Source organism: Lampetra planeri, chromosome 9, assembly GCF_965212315.1.
Source record: "Lampetra planeri chromosome 9, kcLamPlan1.2.h2, whole genome shotgun sequence".
In the NCBI taxonomy this organism is placed as follows: Eukaryota; Metazoa; Chordata; class Hyperoartia; order Petromyzontiformes; family Petromyzontidae; genus Lampetra; species Lampetra planeri.
Genome location: NC_136115.1, coordinates 6,644,379 through 6,668,721, shown reverse-complemented (window position 1 = coordinate 6,668,721; position 24,343 = coordinate 6,644,379). Strand labels below are relative to the sequence as shown.

The window sequence follows — 24,343 nt, the reverse complement described above, 5'->3', positions numbered from 1 at the left end:
TGTGCAGCAGCAGCAACAACAACAACGCGTTTGTGTCACCTTGGGCTATGGCCGGGAGGACAGGGTGTGGTATGAAAGAAGCAAGTGCACTGGCGAGCGTACCGTGCTGGGGTTTGTGGGTGATGGTGAGCACCAGCTCGGGGCCCGGTGTGTCCATGTCCTTGACGGAGATCGCGTCTTCCCGCAAGACGATGGCCTCGCCGGGGCGGCAGGCGACCGTCCCCGTCACCAGCTTGGGAGGCTCATCGTTACTGCGCTGTAAGTAGAAAGACAAAGATCCCCCGTATAGGCTTGAACAGACCGAAGGCTGGCACTGGCATACAAAGGGGTGGGTAGCCAACACTACACCTGGCCGCCTTTTTCTCCCGAGCGGCGATATTTATACACCGTACCAGGTATTGTACTAATCTGAGGCTCAACCGACTTTGCGGAAGCCCAGGACCGGTGCAGACAATCGTCACTGGAGTTGGCTGTGAATGGAGTTCGTAGCGCAGCGCGCTAACTGCCACACTGTTGAGTCACCAGTGACACCATCTTCATGTGGCATTGACCAGGTTTTCATGATACCCTATGTAGTATAGTGTTACAAGTCACCGTGTTAAAATCTATCTAAATGCATTCGGTTTCATACAAAAACACACATGGTGGATACAATTGCAATTGGACCCCTCCAGTATATATGGTCAAAATAGTTGACAAAATACATAATCATAAAATAAGACCTTTCATATTATCAAGACAACAGAACCACATTTAAATTCTATCGGATCTTTTGGCATTCTTCTGAGCTAATGAATATGAAACCATTCAGTAACGAGGTCTTCTTCCCCATACCTCTCTGATAATATAACCTATCACCCCTCCTCTTTTAAATACAGCATCTTGAGATGCTTTACAAACCCAAAAAGTATTGTACTTTAGAATTCCTGAGCCTAATTGGTTCATCATTTTTGGCTAACAAAGTTGCACATAAAAAAAAGCAAAAAAAAGGTAACCGTAGTTTATATATTTTGTGAGATCGGCCGTGTGCCTCGTCACAGCTTTTTCCACCCCTGCCAAACGTCGCGACGTGGCTCTCCTCGCCGCGGCCGCCGCTCGCCTGTATAGAGATGTTGAAGAGGTACGAGGGCGAGGCGCTGTGCCCGTCTGTCACATGGAGCCGGAACGCGTCGTACACGGGCTCCGTCTCCCGGTGCACGCTCTGCACGTAGAACACCGCGGCGTCCAGCACGTCCTGCATGGAGAAAGAGCTCTCCGAGCGGCGGGCACTCGCCGGTCCTGGGAGCAGCACGAACGCACGCACGCACGCACACAAGGCACGTATGTATGTATGTTGAACTTCTTTCGCACCGTACGTAGCCGACCGTGCTAATTGCAGCGGAAGGGCCGTGACCATCGAAGAAAGCCGTTTGTGGAGGTCTCTACTGAGCAAAGAGTAATGTACCCTGGCAGCAAACACCCACAAAATAGTTTATTTTTTATTTTTAAACAGGGCTGTTGAACACCAGCCTCAAATGCCCCAAAACACCAGCCAGCAACACACGGCACTAGTGAAGCAATTTAAGACGCAACCTAGAAAAAAAAATGCTGTCATCTTGTTGACATACTACTAGACTGTGTGGCTTAGAAGCTTTGTTCATGAGAAAAATAGGGATCGAGTAAATGCACTGTGGCATCACCTGAGTAAATTCTAAGGCGATGTCACTGGAGTGACGTCACTCGAGCACTCCCGAACCGTGGTTATTGTACTCCCAACATTAATGAAGCTTCACACTTTGGATGGACAGACCTGGACACATTGCCGATAAAACCTTGTCTTCACAAATGCTCTATTATGAACACTTAAAGCCACACACATCAGTTTATACCCTTCAGAACACTGTGTGCGGGGCATACCAGATTTGGTGTTTACGATATAGCCAAGTTTCGGAGCATCAGTGATCTTCACCACCAATTCCTGCTTGGGAGTGTCGGCATCTGTTGCCATGATGTCATTGGAAGAAATCATGACTTTGCCTCCTTCATCTACCTGCAGTCACACATTCAAGAACAACAGCCGTCCCCGAGGTGGTCATGCTGATGAAGAGGCCAGAGAGCACCGAGCCAGCACCGCACAAAACCCTAAGTTCAAGTTCGTCACGATCCTAATAGCACGACTGGAATAACTTTGGGAATAAAAAGATAAAAAGGCAATCCTCTTGAGCAGTCAGAAAGAAGGATACTCATCAACGTACTGTGCTGTTAATTTGATAAAAGCCACACACAGTGGATTAACTATGAAAAGTTTGTAAATATGACTGGAAAAAGAGATACACCCGTAATATACGAGGTAATGAGTGTAAAAAATGAATGCAAAATGCACCTCATTAAAATGTACACATGTGAATGGAAATATGTATATATGAACTTTAACTTGATACTATGGGGCACCATGTTGTAGGAAGTGTCATATTTTAGCTAAAATGTAAAATTTAAGTTATATCTTGAGAATAGGTGTGTAGTGACATAGAATTAGCTATGTAGCAGCATAGCGCTGGCTGCTGGTGGAGAAGGGGATCTGCAGCTTACAGCAGCCCTGACAGCAGCAGGCCACGTGATAGACCAGAGGGGGATCTAGGAGAAAGGTCACGGAAGGGACACACCAGGAACCTACGGGTAGGTTCTAGAAAGGGGGCGTGGCCAGGGGCAGAGCCAGGCCATGCTGACAGTATAAGAGGGGCCCCGGGAGGGGACCTCGGGGCTGTCGTTTGGAGTGGGATCCTGTCGTGCTGCTGGAGTCTTCGCCATTCTTCTCTCATCATCTCTGTCTTCACCATCTCGGCGTCGCCAGTCAGGCAGTCTACCAACTGTCCTGACTGGGAACCGTAGTCGGCTATAGAATAATTATTCGAAGTGTTAACTCGTAAGGCCGTGTTAATAAACAGAGTGCCTCCAACTCTTAGTGTCGCCGAGTCAGTCACGACAGGTGTATAAACTTAAAGGTCACTTGCATAAAACACCATCAAGTGACATTTGACCTTACTTTGTCATTTAAAGCACTGCAGCACACTGCACTGTTCCCAGCCATGGGCAACTCCAGTGGTGTGTGACATCTGAACCGGTCCTTGGCTTCACCAACTCGCACTGACCAACACGACGTGGGGTGGCCTTGACCCAGCAGTGGATTGACAAGCGGTGTGAATTATTACGATAATGGAAGAAGAAAAAAATAATCACCGAACGTATTTTACGCAAGTCTTCCAGGTTAATATGAATGCTATCATTTAAACGGCGCTTGCTTGCTTAATTCCTAACGTAAAAGTAATCCCCTGTGGAACAGGGGCAAACCTGTAGACAAGACGAGAGCAGTGCGGATGATGGAACAGCCTAGGCAGGGCGGGGATATGGTTTTGTGTACCTTGAGCGAGGGTGTGAGTGTCAAGCTGGGCGGCTGGTTTCCTCCAGGGGTGATGGTGAGTGTGAAGATCTGATTCTCAAGCCGATTTCCCTGCCCGTCTGTCACTGAGAAGTAAAACAGGTCTGTGATGGGATCCCCTCCCAGGTCAAAGTCAGTCTTGTACCTGGAATTAATGAAAAACACGAAGACACGTAAGAACAATGTAGAACCAAGCATGTGAGTGTCAATGTAAACGTTGTATTTATTTGTTCAAATACTGCATGAGTAGTAGCTTCAAATGTTGCTATTTCTATACGACAGAATAAGTACGTCAATTTTTGATTTAGAATTCCAGAGTCATTTTATGTCATCTACTTTTCTACTGTTATTATACCAAGCTGGAGAAACAACCCACTGTGTGATGGTGATGGCAGATGCATATTTGCCAATCGTATTGTGAGAACTATATATTACACATACATATGGTGCATATTATGGATGAGTGTCAAATTACAAACACTAACATTTTCTATATTTTTGGATAATGTTGGATATTTTTTGGATTTTCAAATGAATTTACATTATATAATTTAATTAACATTACTAGATTTAAAAAAACGGGCTTAGACACAACTTTTGTGAAAACAAAAGCTGCACGTGACACCACTATTGGCAGGAAACACAGAGACCTGACGCCAGAGAAGTGACATCACTTCCTTCCACGTGATATTTTCAGATCAATTCAAAACAAATATTCTTTGGAGAGTCAGAAAAAATTCAGTATCTAAGCCCGTTCTGTAGGTTTGTACAGATATATCCCGAAAATCGGGAACATCTTTTGTGCGTCTATTTTTCCTTATAAACAGCACAGCCACATCCAGCATTTGACTTATTTGACAACGGGCTGCACACAACTTGCTTGATTCTGTTGCCGTTGATGTCTTCCATGGAGAAGATGGAGAAGTCTGAGAGCTCGTGCTCCACACCGGGGGCTGCGCTGATCACCAGCAGCCCGTACATGGGCACCGACGTGAGCATGAAGCGCACCTGGCCTGCTGGAGAGTCGCCCGCCTGCGTTTAAAGAAATTGAAAATTGCGTCAGGTAACGTTCGGAATCTGCGTTCAAGCGCGCGTCTCTCGAGCTTCCAAAGACGACATTTTAAGCCACGACGTACGGAGTAAGCCAGCTCCGCCGCAGTGATGGTCGCGGTGCCTTTTTCGGGCAGCGTGATCGACAGCTGTGTTCCGGGGGCCTGCCGTGGTCCTTGGCCATCGGTTGGCGCGACGACCACAGTCACTGCGACAGTCGCCGTGGCAACGCCGTCGGAAACGCTGAACGAGGCGGCGTCGTCGCCGCTCGCGCCCGTCCCATCGTGCACGTAGTGCAGGGCGCTCCTCGCGAGGTCGTCGTGGGTAAATACGTCGCCTGGAGAAATAAACCAAACAAACAACGGCAGCAACAAAATAACAGACGCACAAAACGAAAGTTACTTTCGAATATTTACCCAGCTACACCATATATAGATAACAGGTTGCTGTGTCGCCTGCGTGGTGAAGCCTGTGTGGTTGGCAGGGAGGTGAAGTTCAGCAAAAATCTATTCACTGTACTATACTACCACATCCGCGCTTCCGTCCTTCATCAACCCGCACTGGCCAGAGTGGTGAAGTATGGTCAATTAATCCCAGCACGGCTTTGGGTCGCCCTCATTCAGCAGTAAATGGGCAAAAAGACAGTACATGTGCTAACTATTTATATAATACGAACATACACATGTTTTCGGAAGAATAGATAGAACTGCTTTCTGCTCTTGATTTTCACAAATTGTTGTTTTTTTGCGGACAAAGTGTTTTCCATGTTGTTATTTACCTCAGACCTCCCTCATGAGGGAAACTACATCTATGGGCTCTTACGTAGTTAAAATAAAGGCAAATTTATCAACAAAACTACAACGTGGCTCCATAAATACAGGGGTCCCTTTTCAAGCCGCTATGTCGAATAACTGTGGGGCACGTGGCCATGTATGGACTGCCCCGAGCGCTTGCCTGAAGCCAGGGTTAGATGCCTGCCAGCTGTGTATTTAGTCAGAAGTCCGTGGCTCGGTGCCTCGAGAATGGCGAAGAGAAGCTCCTCCGGACCCGAGTCAGCATCATCTGCAGACAGCTGCTCCAAGCCTAGCATAAACATAAAGACAAAGATGCCATGTATAGGTCAGAGTAGCCTAGGGAATGTTCCATCAGAGGGGAACTGGTTATTGGCAGCACAGCACAAGAAGAAAATATAGGCACCAACGTAATGTGCGATTGTCACTTTCACACTGGAGGTGTTGCTTTAACACTGCAACACAGCAGTCACTCACTGTAGTCGTTTAAGCTGGTGGTGCAGTGGTTAGCGCATTTTCTACGGTCATCTGAAAAGCTCCTTCTTCCTTTACTAGGAAGCCAATGAAGCTATGGATATTTAAATCTAGATTGAAAACTCATTCCTTTAGAACTGCTTTTTGTGTTCAGTTTGTTATTCTTCCCCCGCACCTCCGTCCGATTAGCACGGTTGGATGGCGTGAGTTAAATTCCCAGCCATGGAAAGCATCGGTGGGGAGTGATATCTGAACCAGTCCTGCGTACCTCATCCTTAGCCCACATTGACCAGTGTGACGAGGTGTGGCCAAGCATCCAGCAGTGGATTGACAAGTTTAAATCCTGGTTCTCGCGTGAAATCGCTCAACACACGCAAATATGAACACAACCTCTTGAGATATCTCTAAGCTAAACCCAGCCACATAATTATTTTATTCCATTTAAATCAAATGTGCTCTCTGCTGTGAAATAGGTGTTAGATTCATGGTCACTATTATTATCAACAGTATGTTCCCTTTACCACTTTTAACAGAGCTTAAATTGAAATCCATTTACAGCACACATATAAATCAACGTATCATCCAGTTGTACACCAATGTCAGATCTCCGAAATTCAGCAGGTGTGAGCTCAGTTAGGACCTGGATGGGTGACCACCAGGGCTTATCAGCTGTTGTAGGAGTGAGAGTGCAAGGAGGCCAAGAGAAAGCAAGATGACCAAGTGTTGCCCCTCACAATATGCATGGGTTTTCTCTGAGTACTCTGGTTCCCTCCCACATACCAAACACATCTTAATCGTTTTGGCCAATCTTTCCAATTTAGGACCCCCTCTGAAATAGCAGCTTGGAGATTCAGTGAGGCTTTCCTGAGTAAAATAATTTGCATTATCACATTATTGTCATCGAGTGCAAAACATTAGTTCATGGAGCCCCATACGTCAACGCGATACGGACCAAGTGCTCATACAAATCCTCACCAACAGGCGACATTTAGACTTGCGGTGCTTACCAATAGGTGCTGTGCCGCCCTGTGAGAGGTGGATGGCGGGGCTGGCCTGCTGGAACACTGGCGGTAGCTTGCTGGGAGTGTAGAGCTGTAAGGTGAACTCGGTTTCCGGGGAGGTGTTAGCACCGTCAGACACTGTAGCACAGAAAATGGGGCACAGCACAGACACAACCGAACACGCAGAGTGTCATGACACTATAATAATCGACATTTGTTGCAACCCAAGCAATGTATTAAATGCAGCACTGCCACTTGATGCTGTAGCAGGTCACACTGATGCAATCTCAGAAAGGCCCTGCTTGTCTCACCGGTGAAGCGGAAGGCTGTGGCGGGCCCTGGGACGGTCCGTGCATTCCCAGGGCGGTACACAATCTTTCCCATGTCGACGTCGGCCTGCGTGAAGAGCGTGACGGAGTGGCCCGGCCTGTCTGCATGTTCCAGCGCCCCTGCGTGCCCACACAGCCACAGGATTAACTCGCAGCATTTCACACCGCCCGCTCGCTTTGCTTCGCAGATATGCCCTTATGGCAATAACATCTAAAAATGCATTATTATAAGGGTAAAAGGAAGCTACCGTAGTGTAATGTTAGACACACTAGACTTGGAATGCAGACGTTACCAGTTAGATCTCCCGGCGTTGGAGTGGAAACAATGGGAATATTTATAAAATCTTTCCCAGTCTCTGTGTAAATGAGTACACCATAATTAGTCAATTGGCAGGTCTTGTGAAGTGGGGTCAACTGTGGGTACACCTTCCTCTTCTGAGATATGAGGCCGGTGTGTAAGATTAGGCCAAAATACGGTCCAGAGGGGCTGTCTAGAACTCTCTCTAGTGGGGGCCCTTCTGCCAGCAGTTGCTTGAGAAAGGAATTTCATGGCTGTACCTTCTTCCCTTTGAAAGAGTAAAATGTCTCATTAAAAACTTAGCTGGTGATGTGAATAATGTAAGTTTGTGTGTGTCTCTATGCAGTGCTTTTACTAGAATACAACATTCACAGAGTGTGACACTGCTATGAAATAAATAGAAAATTTTAAAATGTGGCATGTTTGAAAAAAAAGTATAACAAAAAAAATACCCTTCTCCTTATCATAATTACATCTCTTCAGAGATTTCTCATTTTGTTCTTTACGAATTCTTGAGGTTGACCTTGCGAACCAAAGAAATATTCAGTAAATCCTAAGATAGCTGCAAGCCTAAGGCAAAGTAGTGTAGTCTCCTTCTAAACCATAATTATGCTGCCATCGCAAGTATCACAGTAGCATTTTGAGCTTGAATGTCATTTCAAATGCATTTAAGAGGACATGGAAAGTAATCATGAGATCAGTTCAGCACATGAGTAAAACTGTTGTGTATTTGTGAAATCGTTTCCCTACCATTTAGTAGCCAGCTTTATATATGCATATATATCAGCATGTAATTCAAGGTTATATTATTCCTTAATGTAAACGATTCATTGGACTAAGTCACCAAGTTATGCCAATATCATCAGATCTCTGATCTCATTAGATCACAATGCACACCAGGTTGTCACAGGAGGCTGTGGGTATGTGCTACGTGGTGGTCAATAGAAAGCAGTGGATGTTAAATCCATTGTTGTGCTGTACTTGTACGCCCCCACGTATATGCTCCGCACTTCACACACGCCGATTGAAAACAAATTTCTTTAGAACTGCTTTGTGTGTTTAGTTTGTTGTCTGTCCCCGCACCTCCGATTGGCATTTGGCTACATACGGTGCAAAAGAAGTTCAACATACATACCTCATTAACCCACACTGACCAGCATAGTGAAGTATAGTCAAATAACCACCTCGACCCACGTGACGTGGGGAGGCCCTCACCAAGCAGTCGATTGACAAAAGGACTGCAGATGTACGTGCAAAAGTCGTGCTTCTCAAAAACCAAGGTATGCATTACACTCTAGCGGGTTAACAAAAAGCTGCAGTTTACATCGTGATGACACGCCTGGCACATCAGCAGCTTCGAGGTAAATACTGCCGGCTTAGTGTCCCCTGCACTTGAGGCTTACCATACTCAGGTGGGATGAGCTGGGTTACGTTGTACAGCAGGTATTCACTGCCAGAGTTATCCACAAAGGAGAGGTAGTTTGACTGAATGACAGTGATTTGGTCTTTCGCTGCCTAAGGGAGGAAGCAAACAAACCATTTTAACGAGCAAATATTTACAGGATGTTACAACAGTCGTTTGAATTTATAAAATAATAAATGTAAAAACCTTAAATGGCATGTCTCCAATGAAGATATTTTTACATTAAATGACTAAAGTTGGTCATTATTTACTGTATTACATCCTAGCCGCATGAGAGATGAGAGACAAAATGAACTACAAAATGTAGACTGAGAGAAGGCAAAACAAGCAGAGGAAGTCAGGGGAAGAGATGGCGAGATGACGAGAGATGAAATCAGAGATGGCATCAGAGGGTTCAGAGGCCACGACTGGACAAGAAAAGAAAGGGGTCTTTGGCCTGCAGTGGGAAGTTACACGCCAACAACAATGACAACATCATAACCACGATTATCATTTGAGGCAAAATAAAATCGCATGCACACAGTTAACAAAAGGAACAAAAACGCTTCAGGAGATATAAAACACACGCGGAGAAGTGCTTGCATGTCACCAGCGTAGTGAAACGTGGATGTCAACAGCTGAATAAAAATGTCACAGCAAGTGGGGGGGAACAAGAGAAAGGAGTGCGGCGCGACGGGTCCGATGTGGTCTCCTGCTGGCATCCCCGCCTCACCAGCATGCGGAGAGGGGAGGGCACGCCGGGAGAGAGCTGTGGGGGTGAGTCGTGCTGAGGGATGATGCCAACGTGGAAAACTTGGCCCGACAGCACGTGGGGAGGCTTGGCTCCGTCCGTCACCTGCCAGGGTATAACCATCTCGCTCTCAGTGTCGGGTTTCCGTAAATGTTTTGATATCACCCGAACGCCACAATATTTGCCATGTGCCCTAATGATGAATTTGGTCTCCCAGTACACAGGACATGCGTTATTACAAGTGCAAATAAAAAAGCTGACCACATTCGGCATAAGCGCTGCCTTATGACAGATAAATATACCTACCATGCAGACTTCCCTGGCATTGGCCCTTCAGCTGCTTTGAAGAAAGAGCAATACCCATATTGTCAGCAGTGTTAATGATAAATGTGGCAAGTCATTTGCTCTGTGCACCACTGTCTATGCAGTTCATTGTGTTTTTTTATGTTATACAACATTTATTATAATGAACACATTAACATACACTGTACAGTAGTTGTATCTTAAAGTATAAAAGTATATTTTGGGCCTGATGCGTGATCCAATTTTTTATCTCCTGTCCTGGTTTTTCCAGGATCAGTCTTTTTTTACGTAGGTGTGCTGGGAAATCTGTAAGACTTCCCAGAACACTAAACATTACCAATCCTGGCTTTTGACAAATACCCACAGTTCTCCCTTCTTATTCAGACAATATGTCCCTGGTTTCTGTACCTCGGACATGGCTACCCTATGGTCTTCCAAAAACATTCTGCCGGAACCCGATTAGATGAAGTGCACCAAAGAGCGTCACTCAGATGCAGAGGGCTACTGGCGGACAGGCCCTCAGACAATACGCCGGTCTTTAACGGCATGGGTGCGATGGGAGGGCGAGCGAGGGACCAACCGTGAAAGTGAAGGCGTCCCGTGGGGAGAGCGTTCCGGCTGCGCTGCGGTACCAAACGATGCCCTCGTTGATGTCCTGCTGCGTGAAGGACGTAGTGGGGGTGGCTGCGCGTCCATCGGGAAGCAGCTCCCAACCGTCCGACGGGCCGTCCGCCGGCATCGGCACCAGCAGCACCACGTCGCCTGTGCCCACCAAAGAGAGGGGTTGCAGGGGACGGGGCGATGGTGCCAACGTGCGTGCAGCCGAATGTGTCGCTCTCGCTTCCAAGTGGCGTTCGGAAACGCGATTCAGTGTTCAATATTCTGCTGAACACTGGCTCCGTCAAGAGTTTATTGGTGTGAGCATGTGATCGCACAGAAACTGATTCACTGGAAAATGTTATGTCCTTCCACTTATAACCAACACTCACCCTAGCGATAGCCCTAACAATAACAATAGCACTAACACTAGCCATAACACTAAGCCGAGCCCTAACGCGAACACTTAACCTAATGTTGAAGTGCAATACACCGAAAGCCAGGGGAACAAATGAAGGTGTGATTTTTTTTAGAGGGCATGACCCTTCTAGGAAGGACAGCAGATACAAATGTTTAATGGTGTGATTGGTTGATTTTAGCTGCTCACTGGTGACAACTATTGATTGATGGCTTCTTCACTGTACATGATTATAGCATTGCTCATGGTGTACTGAAAAATGTTTGTTCCTCCGTCATTTTTGCTTTATCTCCATAACCGCAAGCACGAAACGGATGAACCCCCGTGTGTACGTCTCCTTCCGAGGCGTCTGGCCAAAGTGGCAAGATGGTGCCAAAGGCCCCTCCCAAAGACAATTAAATAGAATAAACATACTTCACCTTTTTATAAATAAAATCCTCCATTGGGTCCCACTCAGCATATTAAGTTTAGAATTGTATTAATGATGATGGTTAAGCTCCATACCATCTCCAAGTTGACATTTCTATATGCTCCTGCATGAAACTTCCATCCCGCATAGGTCTGTTTGCTTTTGAAAGACACACCGCTGCACTTTAGCACTTGATTCATTCCCTGTTTTTTTTTAGTTCACACAAATAATTCCCACGTAAGGCTTTTTTAAACATACATTTTTCGTTAATTTTACTTGTTAAAAGTTTGTAATTTAGCTCATGATCAGCACTTTTCCTCCCCTTTGTTGAGAACGGAACAGAATTTAAATCGCAGAGCACTGCATGCATAAGAGGCAATGCTTGTTTGTTGGAATGGCACGAACCACTGCTTCGTACACCCAGGCACCGACTACAAATGTGGTTTCAATTAAAGCCCTTTAAAAATCCAATTGAATGTAATTTGGTAAGTGTACGTGCATGATTTTTAACCTCTTAAAACTGTGCCAAAAATCCTATCTAATTTCCCTCATAGGCGTGTTTTGAAATCTTTTCACAAATTAAAATTTCCGAAAAATGTGTTATGAATTACGGGAGTTCATAACCTCCCTGCTGTGCCTGAAATCTTAAATGCTAGGTATTTATTATATATATAATATATATATAAAATATATATATATTATACATATAAAGAGGATTATTTGCAGCCCTTTTGTCAATCCACTGCTGAATGAGGGCCTCACCGTGCCGTGAGGGTCATGTGAGTTATTTGACCATACTTCACCACACCGGTCAATACAGGTTGATGGAGGTGGGGAGCACACAAATGTTGGAGCATGGTAGAGGACAAAAGCAGCTTTTGCTTCCCTGCTCTGTGCTGACAACATAACCACAGCTAGATGTTTCCATAAAAAATACAAGGGGCACTATTCCTGCACCTCTGATTAGCACGATGGGCTACGTATGGTGCGAAAGAAGTTCAACATACATACATGGGCACACAGCTTAATAATAAAGGGTAATACACCTCGGCAAACATGTACAAATAAAATAGAAGAAATTTGACAAAGCAGTTTGTAAGTGACGCCTGGGTGTGGGAGGTAAACACCACGAATCAAAACCTAACAAGGTTAGCAAACGGCTCAGAGGACCGTGCATTCTTATTCATTCTATTACAGGAGAAACCTGTCCATCATGTCAACTGTTTTACATTTACCTTGGAAAAAAGTTACGAGAATGGCATATATAAATTACGCAATTTAAACCATTGTTATTTTTGATTGACTTGATATGTAACAATAGTTAACCCAGTTGACAAAGGAGGGTTTCACAATAGAAGTGCAGTACAGTGTAGTACATTTTACAACGAGGAATGCGTGCATGATTTGTTGAATGGATGCCCAGCTGTGCTGGCATGATGTGCCTCAACACTGCAGCAGTTGAAATTCATAGCAGCTCTTCAAATTGTTTTTGCGCTGTACTGTGCGTTGTGCGCCATGATGTCCAACATTTTGCTCCATGTCCAGGAAGCTTCTTAAGAACCCGAATAAATCGTGGTACCGAGGGAGAAAGGCCCTGCTCAATTCAGTTCCTGTACAAGCTCCCTGGATGTGAGCCGAAACATCGGACATTCTGCCGGACAACATGTAGTACCGTACGACCCATAAAACACACCGCAGCGAAGACCTACGTAATAGTCGTAGTAACATCTCCCAATGGTGGCGAGATGTCAACAACTTATCCTGGTACGCAGGAGATCGTGGGTTCAATCCCGACCCTGGCGCCTGTATATTTGGAGTTTGCATGTTTACCTCGGGTTGTGTGGATTTTTCTCCAGGTCCTCATGTTTATCCCTCCACATTTAGAAACATGCTATTTAGCTGCTATAAATGTCCACACGATAAGCCATTTCGTTGTATGTATGTTGAACTTCTTTAGCACCGTACATAGCCAACCGTGCTAATGGAAGGTGTGGGATTGGTTTGTAATCTGTTCATTGCGCTATCATTTGTGGCCAGGTCGCTCATGAAAAAGAGCTATATAGCTCAGTGGGCTTTACTGAATAAAATAAAAAGCAGTTTCGTTTTTAGTTTAGTAAAAACGTCGGCTCTCTTTAATCACGCTCTGGGTGTACTGGTTGGTCATGCACAGCAGTTAAATGAGCAGTCCACGCTCTGTGAGGAAGCTACTACCGAAGGGAGGGTTGTCATGCTCCGGGGTGAGCATGAAGAGGATCTCCGAATCGCTGGCGTCACCCGAAGCGGCCCGCAGCTGCATGTTGGTGATCTGAAACATGCCGCCTTCCGGCACGTGTACGAGAGCGTTGGTGAGCAGCACCGGGCCATCGCCAGCCTAAGAGAGGGGGGAGAGACGTGGTCACGGTGGTCAGGGTGGGTGGCAGGTGTGGAGGGAAACAGTGGGAAAGCAGAGCTCCAGTGGAGGGGAGTTGGTGGGTGGTCAACCAAGTCGGGTGGAGCGAAGTGGGGAGGGGAGGGAAGTGGGCAAACAAGTTACACAGGTGGATTGATCCTAGATGAATGCACGAACCCCATTCTGGGGCCTCCTTTCCCACTATGCCTAATAGTACTAAACAATGTGCTAGGACACGATCCGTCAAAACAAACTGTCACTCACACGTGGGTTTTTTTGTAACACTCTAATAGCTATGTACTAACAATTCTGGGAAGTGTCTATTGACTGACCACTGAGGAATGTGATTTATATCATGGACACACAAACAAAATCTAACACCACAGACCTTCCCATCAATGAAGTATTGTCAAAAGTACTGATACAGAAAAAAAAAATATGAACCATATTTTCAGCAACTGGCTTTATCACACAGTATGTATGTTGAACGTCTTTCGCACTCTACACAGCTAAACGTGCTAAGCAGAGGTGCGGGGAAGGACAACATATTCAATGGTTGCTGTTTAACTGGCATTCACAACCCAGTAAACATGTATTCCACAAACAGTGCGTTTACATTACTCAAATCGTCCACAGGCCGAGTGGACGCTGGATTCAGAATATTCCAAACTGCACGCTGAGTCTTAGCACCCAAACACCTAGGTGACCCCCCCCCCCCCCTTGTACCCCGAGACATTGAATGGCTGCATGGACGCCACTGAAGAATACAGATGCCAGTACAGACATGCACTGCTCAGGTGCAGAGTGTGGGTTTGAGACTCTCACTGCATCGTAGAGGAATTCCCACAGAGTGCGGTACTGTACGGTAAGCTGCTATGCAGTATTGTTCGTGTATGACCTCCATGGTGTGGAAGTTGGTTGATAGATACAATAATAAGGGTTAAACATATAGTGCAATGAAGAGGCATTTGTCCTTAAATATATATGGTAGACATACCTGCTTGTGAGCCATAAGAACACATGGTTAGGAGCATCTCAGTAAACCTTAATTAGAATTACAATATCAAGTAGCTTACCATTTGCAAATACAAAGCTGTTCGTTGAAGAGACACGCTAGGTATATTTTTTATCAGCAAAATTGATTTCTGATTCAATATCATGATTATAGCCGTGATCAACACACTGCTGCCAGAAGCCCTGGAATTCGTTATTACACAGTAAATTGGTCTCAAATCCCATGTCTAGATGTATGATTTATCAAGCGTGTCGAAATTGTTGGTCGGTCCAAGTTCTCAACAAAAGCCTTATGCCGCAGGTAGCATATAAAAGAATGTCAACTTTTCACTTTCTTTTCGAGCGTCATTTACAGGAAAACACTCACTTTAAAAAAACGTTGGCAGCTTTGTTCACATCACAAGGGGAACTTTCACCCGTCGATCAGTTGTCTGCATTTTCAATGATCAGTCGTCTGCATTTTCAATGATCAGTCGTGTCGGCGTATATCGAATGGCAATTAATAACAGGGAGGGGGACAAGCCGGTTTAATTGTTGTCACGGCTCTTTAATGTAAAGCACACGATTTCCAGCTGAGACAACGGCTGTATATCTGCTGTACGGCAAGAGCTCCCCCTCCCCCAGATGGCTTGCGAGCCACCCCAGGAATGCAGGCACCATTCAGAGCAATATAGCGTAGCGTGTGAGCCACCGGCATTTTTGTGTCCTGCTCTTTGGAAAGTACCTGGGGACAGCTCTCGCACTGCACTGTACAACATTAAAGCACTATTTGCGTGTTGTTAGTTTTTAGATGATTCCTTCTCCTTAATTGGTTACCCTCGACTTACGTAAATATATCTGTGACATATTGAGTTTCGGTTATGTGTTTACGCGATTTATTGCGTCCATGTGTTTAAAAAAAATATATCGCACGTATAACATTTGTACGTGAACAAAGTCCAAGCAAGATTGGTTGCGAAGCGTGTCACACTGCACGTGGGATTATTTAGGGTTGAGTCCAGGTTCACACCACGTTTATATTTTTTTAAAATCCTGTTATTATTTAAATGTCGAGGTTTGCTCACTGCACGACGAACGCGGCAACCTGAATTATGAATCGTGGCCACATCGAACATTCGTGGTGAGTGAGATCTGCTACTTGGTCTGGGCCCCCCTTCACAAACCTCCACTGACCAACATGGTGATGGATGGTCAAGCAACTCCCAACTTCAACGCCTTGAACAATCAAGATCCAAACGCTCTATAAAAATATGGTTATATTTAACAAATTATGTATCTTGAACTTGGTTTGCACCGTACGTATTCAACAGTGTAATGGAAATGCATAGTTCGGTTGTGATATGTAATATTAACACGACGCTAATTGTTTTCACCAAGTCAAATGATGACAAATGTAAATGCCTCCACTTAAATTTTTCACACTCCTCATCAGAATGAATAAGCCAAATGCAGAGTGACGCAATTGCCACGATTCTTAATTGAGAAATCCGGCAAATCTGATTACATGTGACCCCTGCATTCAGACATCAACCGAAGTATTAATGACTGAGCTCTATTCACCCAACATGGGGTCACTATGTACATCAGGTCACATAAAGTTCACATTTCTAGAATAGTCACCACTGTGTACAGCCTCTTTGTTAATCCACTGCCGGATGAGGACTTCCCCAAGCAGTGCAATCCGTTGGGGCTTATTTGACCGTACTTCACCATGCTGGCCAATGTAGAGTGATCAACGGCAGGAGCGCAGATGCAGGGGAGTAAAAGTGCAGCATGACATTGTATTTTGCCGCAATGCCCTATTGCTGCCAGCCACACAGCCCCACAGCCTTTACCAACTTGTTAACGGTCACCGATCCAAGCACTCTACAGACTCAGAACTGCTCAGCTTCTGAAATCTGACGCAATACCAGGTGATTTAGTCACAGTTGCAAATAATAAATGGGCCAGAATTTACCATCCAGTATGGTATTTACCATGCTTATCAGATTTATTTTGGCCTGCTAGTTTCCAATACGAAACACAGCACCCAAAGCTGGGGTACATGACTGACTGCCTGCAACAACTAAGCTCAGAGGAGTGTGATTAACAGTCAAAAAATATAAGGGTTGTTCTCGGTTTCTTCTCATAATATTTGCACCATAATTTGAACACTGAGTGCCCTCAGGTCTCACTGAAGAGACATAACTCATGCAGGCAGACACTGAATGAAACCGAATGCAAAAAATTCTGCAGGCTTTTCACTTTAACCTTCGTGATTGTTTTTATTCATTTTTTTTGTTCGAGAGATTTTATTACGTTTTACTAAGCATATATGTACAAAAGGTAAAGGTGCAACCCTGCATTTGCTTGCTCACACCAATGCTGGTGGAAGGGCCTCTACTCGACAGCTCCAACATACCCTCTAGCTCCTCTTGAGGACATTGTTACCCACTCTTCCACGATAGAGGCCACGGAAGAGGTGGGAGTGCCCACACTTCATCCCACCAAATGCAATCTGCCGATGGACACACGCTGTGATGTAGCCATTATATCGCTGGGTGGACAGAGGCAGGTTTGTTTCAAATGTCGTGCCAAGGGATCAAACCGGTGGCCTCTGGATCGCAAGTTCAGTGTGTTAATTATTATACCATGTCAGCATCCAGCCAAGCACTGATATCTCAAATGACATTTACATAGCACTGTAATGAGAGCATCCCAAAGAGAATGGATATTTGAGACTTAGCCTAGAAGCACTTAAAACAAGATTCCGATGGTGATACCTAAAGGCTAGAGATCTGCGCCTTCATCGAAAGCCCGCGGTGAAATGAAAATCAGAGCTTGAGATGTCTGGCAAGAGTAATATGATCTTGGTCTCATGAGCAGTGAGGATATTGCATGGGCTACAGGTGTTGTGAGATAACGTATGTTTAGATATATTCAGGTTATTCTGAGCATTTGCAATGCATATTCAGGAGGGCTACAAGCAGAATGAGTTCATGGCAAAGGCCGCCTAACCTTGGCCTGGATGGCCTATCTTTAACGCTTTCTCCTGTTACAGAATGCCATTGTTTTGAAACTTCATCTAGAGTCCAGGACCCTCACGATGAATTACAGGCATGGCACAATAAAATCAATGCACCTTGCCCAGTAGGGGGCATATCATATGATCGTTTGTGGTCATGAGACCTCAACAACAATTGCTTTAGAGTAGGCAATTGTGTCGAGTCCCATTGCTGTATTGAATTTCGTTTTGTCTCAACAAAACCTGATTTGTATTGAATTGCCTGATAGTTGTACACAGTTCAGTGGAGCTGTCTTTCAAATATTTCATAACCACACTTCTTCTCAGGTCACCACAAGCTTACGTAGTATTTTTTGTAAATACAAAGTGTGTTAACTTGCATCACATTATCGGATTACGTTAACATATAACAAATATATGCTGCCGAGGCATGTAACAAAAAGATAAACTCAGTGACTTTTTTGTTTGACAACTTAGTACGTTTGCCATTCGGGGGTGACAATGAACAAACTCACATAGTGCACGGAACACTCTAATGATGCTCTTTGGGTCTTTAGGTAAAGTCACGGAGATACCGAAAGACCCAACGAGTATGAATTCCTGCAGTCACGAAAGCTTTAAGTCAACTCTAATGATGATTGCGCAAAGCATGGCTGCGCAGGTGATGATAGCACGGGTCAGGGGTGTCCGATTTGACTTGACACCTGCAAGCTTTCCAGTGAACATTCCTGCAGTGAAAACAACAAGCTTCTCCATCTATCATTGCACTATTCTCGCAACGAACCTGTAGACACTTCTCACCAAATAGATTGTCGTACATTACGTTCTCTGCTTCTGAGCAGTGCGGGCGACTATACAGGGTGGTAAAAAATAAGTTGACAAATTTATCTACTTAATATATATGTCCCTCCACGTAAACAAATATTAGTTTATTTTTTACACTTCCCATCAACTGCAAGGTTTTCTGGGAGTGCATAATTTCAGAATTATCTTGAATTTAACCAATGCTGCTGAAATAGTGCACTCCCAGAAGGCCTTGTGGTTGACTGGAAGTGTATAATATACTTTTATATTTTACGTGGATGAATACATATATATGATGAAGATATTGCCTGCTTAATTAGTTTGCTTCTCTGGGTTCTCAAAAAAAATGAAAGGTTTTAATGAATACTGTACCTGTGTGCATAGCATCAGAATTGCATGCGTAGAAAATGTGCATTAAAAACAACATTTCGTATTTTTAGCGCAATGAAAATTCCTGAAGCTTATTTGGCTTGTGTGCACAATAAACTGTATATAAGAATAGATTTTTCCACTTTTTTCTGGCAACAAAACTTAAACCGTTTTACGAGGAATCATGTCTGCATTAACCACAATACTTGTGGTCAGAATGCAAACAAAAAACATAAACTGATAATATATGCATTGTCCTTGAAACTGATTGGTCCACACCAGAGACAGCTTTCTTTTGAGCCTCGTCTCAAAAAGTGCTAGACCAGAGGACGCTAAAAGGCGTACAGCACAAAGACAATGTACTATCAGAGTAATGAGAGCTCAGGTGGACATCTACATCATGAGAGCTCCTTTGCCAGTACCAAAATATAAGAATAGGTTTTTCCCCTTTCTGGCAACAAAACTGAAACTTATTATCAGAGTATGTTTTTTGTTTGCATTCTGACCACAAGCATTGTGGTTAATGCAGACATGATTTTTTGTAAAAAGGTTTCAGTTTTGTTGCCAGAAAAAAGGGGAAACCCCCTATTCTTATATTTTTGTACTGGCAAAGGAGGTCCCATGATCAATTGTATATGTTAATTGTAGGGCTTTCCTCCCTAGCCAATATATCTAATGCTGTATCTTTATCTACTTGGCAAGGCACCTATAGTTTAGTTATGCACATCTACTTGGCAATGTAACTATAGTTTAGTCTTACAATATCATCAGACATTAACAGTGCTGATGCCAAAAGACAATCTTGTTGTAATAATTTCCTGACACCGTGATGAACATTTCCAAATAACAATATCAATATCACCATTTCCACTAAACTCACCAACGTGGATGCTCATCATCATTGCTGCTCTCTCTCTGTTCCTTGTGGCCGATAGTTTCGGTACGTGACCAATAAACCAGAGCTACTGGCAGCAACAAAAGTGGTGTCATTACTTTCTCTCTCTGCAGTCCCAGATTAAGTTATCTGTCAAATGTGCTGCTCCCTTCAGATCAACAGCTCAATGATGCGGCAATCACAACCTTGATTGTTTGACAACGGGAAATTGCAGAGACTTGAGCAAACATACTGAGCTTTTTCGGATGCTATTAAAATAAATTAAACATATTTTCATACGTACATTCATCAATTAAATTTCTCTAAATCACTCCATTTGTCTAGTTAATGGATGAGGAAAACAGATTATAATCTTCGATGACAACGCACATTTAGAACTTTTACAACTCTTTGTACTTATTACTAAAAGTAATTGAAATCTAATTATTCAACAATCTCAAATTCAATTTGTAATTATATGACTTAATTATTCACCCTTCTTGAAAAAAGATTTTTGCTTATTTGTAAAAAAAATTGCTGGATGAAAACGGAGAGGAGTTAATCTTAACAACTTAGAGATAAAACACTGAAGCCCCCGTGATAGTGTCACTTCTGTGCTTAATATAATACCTAGACACACGTGGGCCACAACTACAATATTACAAATATTACTTTCGCATATCACAAAGCACCCACTGAAATGAAGTGTCCTTTCGTTAAAAAAATGTCTTAAAATACACAGATTTTAAATCGGCTCACTGACTAAAGTGGAATATAATTTTTTTCAGTTAAACCTGTGCCCCTTGTCATTAACCATTTAACATGAGAACGAAGCTTCAAAACAATACCATACATCTGCGAAGATATTGAGAGTGTGCTTAAATTACATTTTAAAAATCTACACAGTATATATGTTAATCAGCCAATGTTTGCGAAGCAGTGATTGAAATCACAAATACAAATGGCAGCTTTAAGTTGGCAAAATTTAAAAAAATAACAGTTTACTTCTTGCTGGTATTTTTGAAGATACCGTTATCCTAAATCACATCTTACAAGATCTTATGAATAGTTACGACATTTTTTGCCCTGAACCTGACAGATTTATATCCGCTTTAAAAGGCATGCAGCTTGAAGTCCTGCAGTTGTTTCTATTTTTTCTCCTCTAGACCATTTATTTACGTTGTATTTTTCCACAGTGCTTTGTTAAGAAAAAAAAAGTTTACAACAATGCGAACTTAAACAATGGCTTTCCTCTAAATCAACTGTAAACCAAAAGAAGTTGTGCAGAAATCATACAAGTCGTATTATTCAATACCTTTTTTGGTTGAGCTCCAGTGATCACAGCAAGTGTCCACAGCAAAACGAGTGTCATCTGCATGGCTCTGTAATTCCCAGTGCAAAATTCGGAGAAGTAACAATTTCACAAGAGGCAGAGACGACTGGCTTATCGGGGGGGGGGGGGCTGCTCGTCTCTAGGCAGGTGCTAACATCCGCAGGACGAAAATCCGGCACATCTGTCAGCTCTCCGTGGCCACTCGAGTTTCATAGCCCCCGGGGCTGCCAGAAACAGGTTTCCCCTTGTCTTCATTCAAGTTATCGCCTAGCGTTTCGTGGCTCGAAGTGGACACGGAGAAATCCTTTGCCCAACAAGGAGTGAGTTCAGACGGCGTTTTTCTTCTCCGCCTATTGAAAGTCGCTCAAATCTGTCCGCATGTTCATCCCACACCGGCTGGCTTAGGAGTAGCAACAGCAGCTATCAGCAAAGTCACACGAGATGAAATCCGCAGCCTCTTGAGTCAAGTCTCGTCCAGCCCCCTTTGTTCGTCGCCTTCCTTCCAGGTACCGGCATAATTCCAGGCTGTGGACATTAGCCACCCATCGCTTTACCCCCGGGGGACTCCCTCGCTTAGCCGCCCCAAACAACAAAACGGGGCTTTGTCTTTACGAAACGTGTAGCGACCCTCTTTGGTCAACGCGATGCAAAAGTGGCACCACCCCCTATCTCTCTCTCTCGTCAACGGTGGCAGGCGGGCACGCGCGCACTGCGCTCTGGCGGCGTTAGCGAAGGGGGAGGGTGGGCAGGGCCCGTGGTGCACTGGCCCGGCCCTCTGTCCCTCCCTCCATGCCTCCCTCCCTCCCTCCTCCTACTCTTGAGCCGCACCAGATTCCTGCCAAGTTCAGCAAAAGTATTCGTTTCAGCACCTCCCCACCCTCCAATGAAGCCTAGGGGACACGCCCCACCCGCACACTTTACAAACCCCGCCCACAGCTGCGCCAATCATTGGAGCCCGCTTGCTAAACCCCACCCCCTTATCGCCCCCCCCCCCCCGCGCAAAGTCGGCGTCAGCCAATCGTGAAAGGGCAGAGGCGCGGTAACGCGACACCGAAGGGCACTAAGCGAGGCAGCTTTGCCTGGACCCCCCTGGGTGGTGCTGCCACTGCCCCCTGGGAGCTGTCCCACCAACCCTCCCCCCAGCGCATCCCCCAACCGCTTCAGGATTCCACACCACCCCAACTCCACCCTTGCTTTCATGCACGCGGCAGCTCTGTCCAGCCAGCACTTGGGCTGTTTCTATAAAAGAAAATATCCTGGTATTGCAAAACGGTTATGATTTATAGAGACTGATTAATGTACAACTTTCTTTGCATCACATGCGATCCCATATGTGCCTATTAAATGTGGAATGTGTGTACGAGTTTCCATTTGTGGCTGTCGATGTAAAAACATGTACTGTTCTAAACTTAACAGCACTGTCCAGTGGGAACCAATTTATGTAGTTGAGGGATGTGTATCACCATTTGAATATCACAATAAAACCAAATGTGGATGTATACGTTTTCACGTAAATACATCGCTCAGCAATATAAGCCATTTATTTTTCATGTGAATTACATTTTTTTTTATAAAAATGGTTGCAGCGTACAGACAATAAGGAAAACTAACAAAATACGGGGGAAAAAAACAATGAAACAGTTGGACGCTCAACGAATAAAAAAAAATATTTTCGACACATTCCAACACAAGCCCATGTGTCATTAAACTGCAATGTTAGCCAAACAAAATACACACAAGGAGACACAAAACTAATGCAAAACGCATATCTTGGGACAGTCCCAGGACAACTGCAAGTCCTTGTTTTTGTCAAAAAATAATACAATCGATGGGTTTCTTGTTACCTCATATCAGCAAATGCCACAAAACTCTGTCGAACAAAGTTGGTTTGTCTTCATATTGCACGCTTTGGCAACACCTACCAGGCCTCATCTGTCTGTGTGTGTCGGTATGAAAGTTCAACAAGGTAGTTCGATCCGTAATTTTACACTTGCCAGTGGTGTATCCAAGCTGAATAAATGTAACCATTTTTGGTAACTCGATACGAAATGGGACGCGATACTGTTTGTATCATACGTGCCGCTGTGCGAATGTGTGAGTGAGTGTTCCTGGACACGAAACAATGGTCTCCTTCCAAAACTGTGGTTTGGCCAGAAGTGTTTTTTCTTAAAAAATGCTTATTTCAGACCTTGTTTGGAAGATGAACATCTGAAGTCGCCACGTGTCCAACAGACAAACGTTTCCCTAGCACCGCAGTAACATTGTGACCTATGTGTGCACCTATATGAAAAGGTTTATGACCTTCGATCTGTGGGAAGTTTTGAATGTATTAATTTGCGTGCGAAACTCTAGTTTCCTCCCGTACACAAAATACTCAATGATTGGCCAAACATTTAAAATATCTATGCAAAATTAAGGATGACGATATTACTATGAATAAAAAGCGCACCTTTTAAACTATTTCACCACATTCAGTGCTACAATTAAAACCTGCATAATATAGTTTTTTTGGATTAGATCGCGTAAATATAAATGTGTCGTTAAACCTGCCACCACCCGACACAACAAATTAGTAAGGTTTGTCACGTAAACACAACATGCCAATTCGTTACTAGTACAGCACAACAGTGTGTTGGAGAGCAAATCCGGTGTGCTGCACTAGTAACGAATTGACATGCTTCGTTTACGTGACAAACCTTACTAATTCGCTGTGTCGGGTGGTGGTAGGTTTAACGACACATTTATATTTACGCAATCTAACCCAAACAAACGATATTATGGATGATATTGGTCGCGAAAGCCTACGTGTTAAATCAAAACCTTATTGTGTAGTGAATAAAGTTTGGTCTTTTAAGTTGTCATGTCAGACAGCTGTCAGTCATAATTGTACAGATAATAACGGCTTCTTAAAAATAATCATCTTTTTCCCAATATCTTTTTCAGGACGTTTTGAGTAAAATAACAGACGCACTATGTACAACTTCAGAATGGTACATTAGTCGACATAGTTTATTAACAAGTGCAAATAAATAGTCAATGAATACATGTCAATACAACACAAACAGGGCATGCATCGCTCGAAGGTACAATCAAACACACAGACAACGTTAATACAACGTAAAAACGCAAAACATTCCAAAATATAATCTGAAACATTATAAAAGGGTAAACAATATTAACAACACAATGCAGGCAAGTGAACTTTTTTTCTCTCTCTCTCGAGTTTGCACGAGGACAAACATTCCTGTGGCGAGGTAATCCTGGTTTGTCCCATCGAGGCGGTAGGTAATAAGCATGTTGTTCAGCTGCCAATGGAGA

The 24,343-nt window shown here is 44.1% G+C and overlaps 1 protein-coding gene across 1 annotated transcript in view; it reads right to left on the bottom strand.

Moving 5' to 3' along the window:
* The window catches only part of FRAS1 (Fraser extracellular matrix complex subunit 1), a 55,616-nt gene extending 33,863 nt beyond the window's left edge, over positions 1-21,753 (bottom strand). Inside the window, exons 1-14 of the mRNA XM_078597533.1 lie at positions 21,008-21,753; positions 13,450-13,609; positions 10,395-10,576; positions 9,494-9,616; positions 8,762-8,873; positions 7,043-7,180; positions 6,738-6,869; positions 5,420-5,548; positions 4,552-4,802; positions 4,296-4,447; positions 3,398-3,560; positions 1,897-2,029; positions 1,100-1,278; positions 103-256 (exon numbers count right to left, since the gene is read on the bottom strand). Coding sequence (XP_078453659.1) covers positions 103-256; positions 1,100-1,278; positions 1,897-2,029; positions 3,398-3,560; positions 4,296-4,447; positions 4,552-4,802; positions 5,420-5,548; positions 6,738-6,869; positions 7,043-7,180; positions 8,762-8,873; positions 9,494-9,616; positions 10,395-10,576; positions 13,450-13,609; positions 21,008-21,070 — 2,071 coding nt within the window. The 5' untranslated portion in view covers positions 21,071-21,753. The remainder of the gene's footprint in view (positions 1-102; positions 257-1,099; positions 1,279-1,896; positions 2,030-3,397; positions 3,561-4,295; positions 4,448-4,551; positions 4,803-5,419; positions 5,549-6,737; positions 6,870-7,042; positions 7,181-8,761; positions 8,874-9,493; positions 9,617-10,394; positions 10,577-13,449; positions 13,610-21,007) is intronic.
* Positions 21,754-24,343: the final 2,590 nt, after the last annotated feature.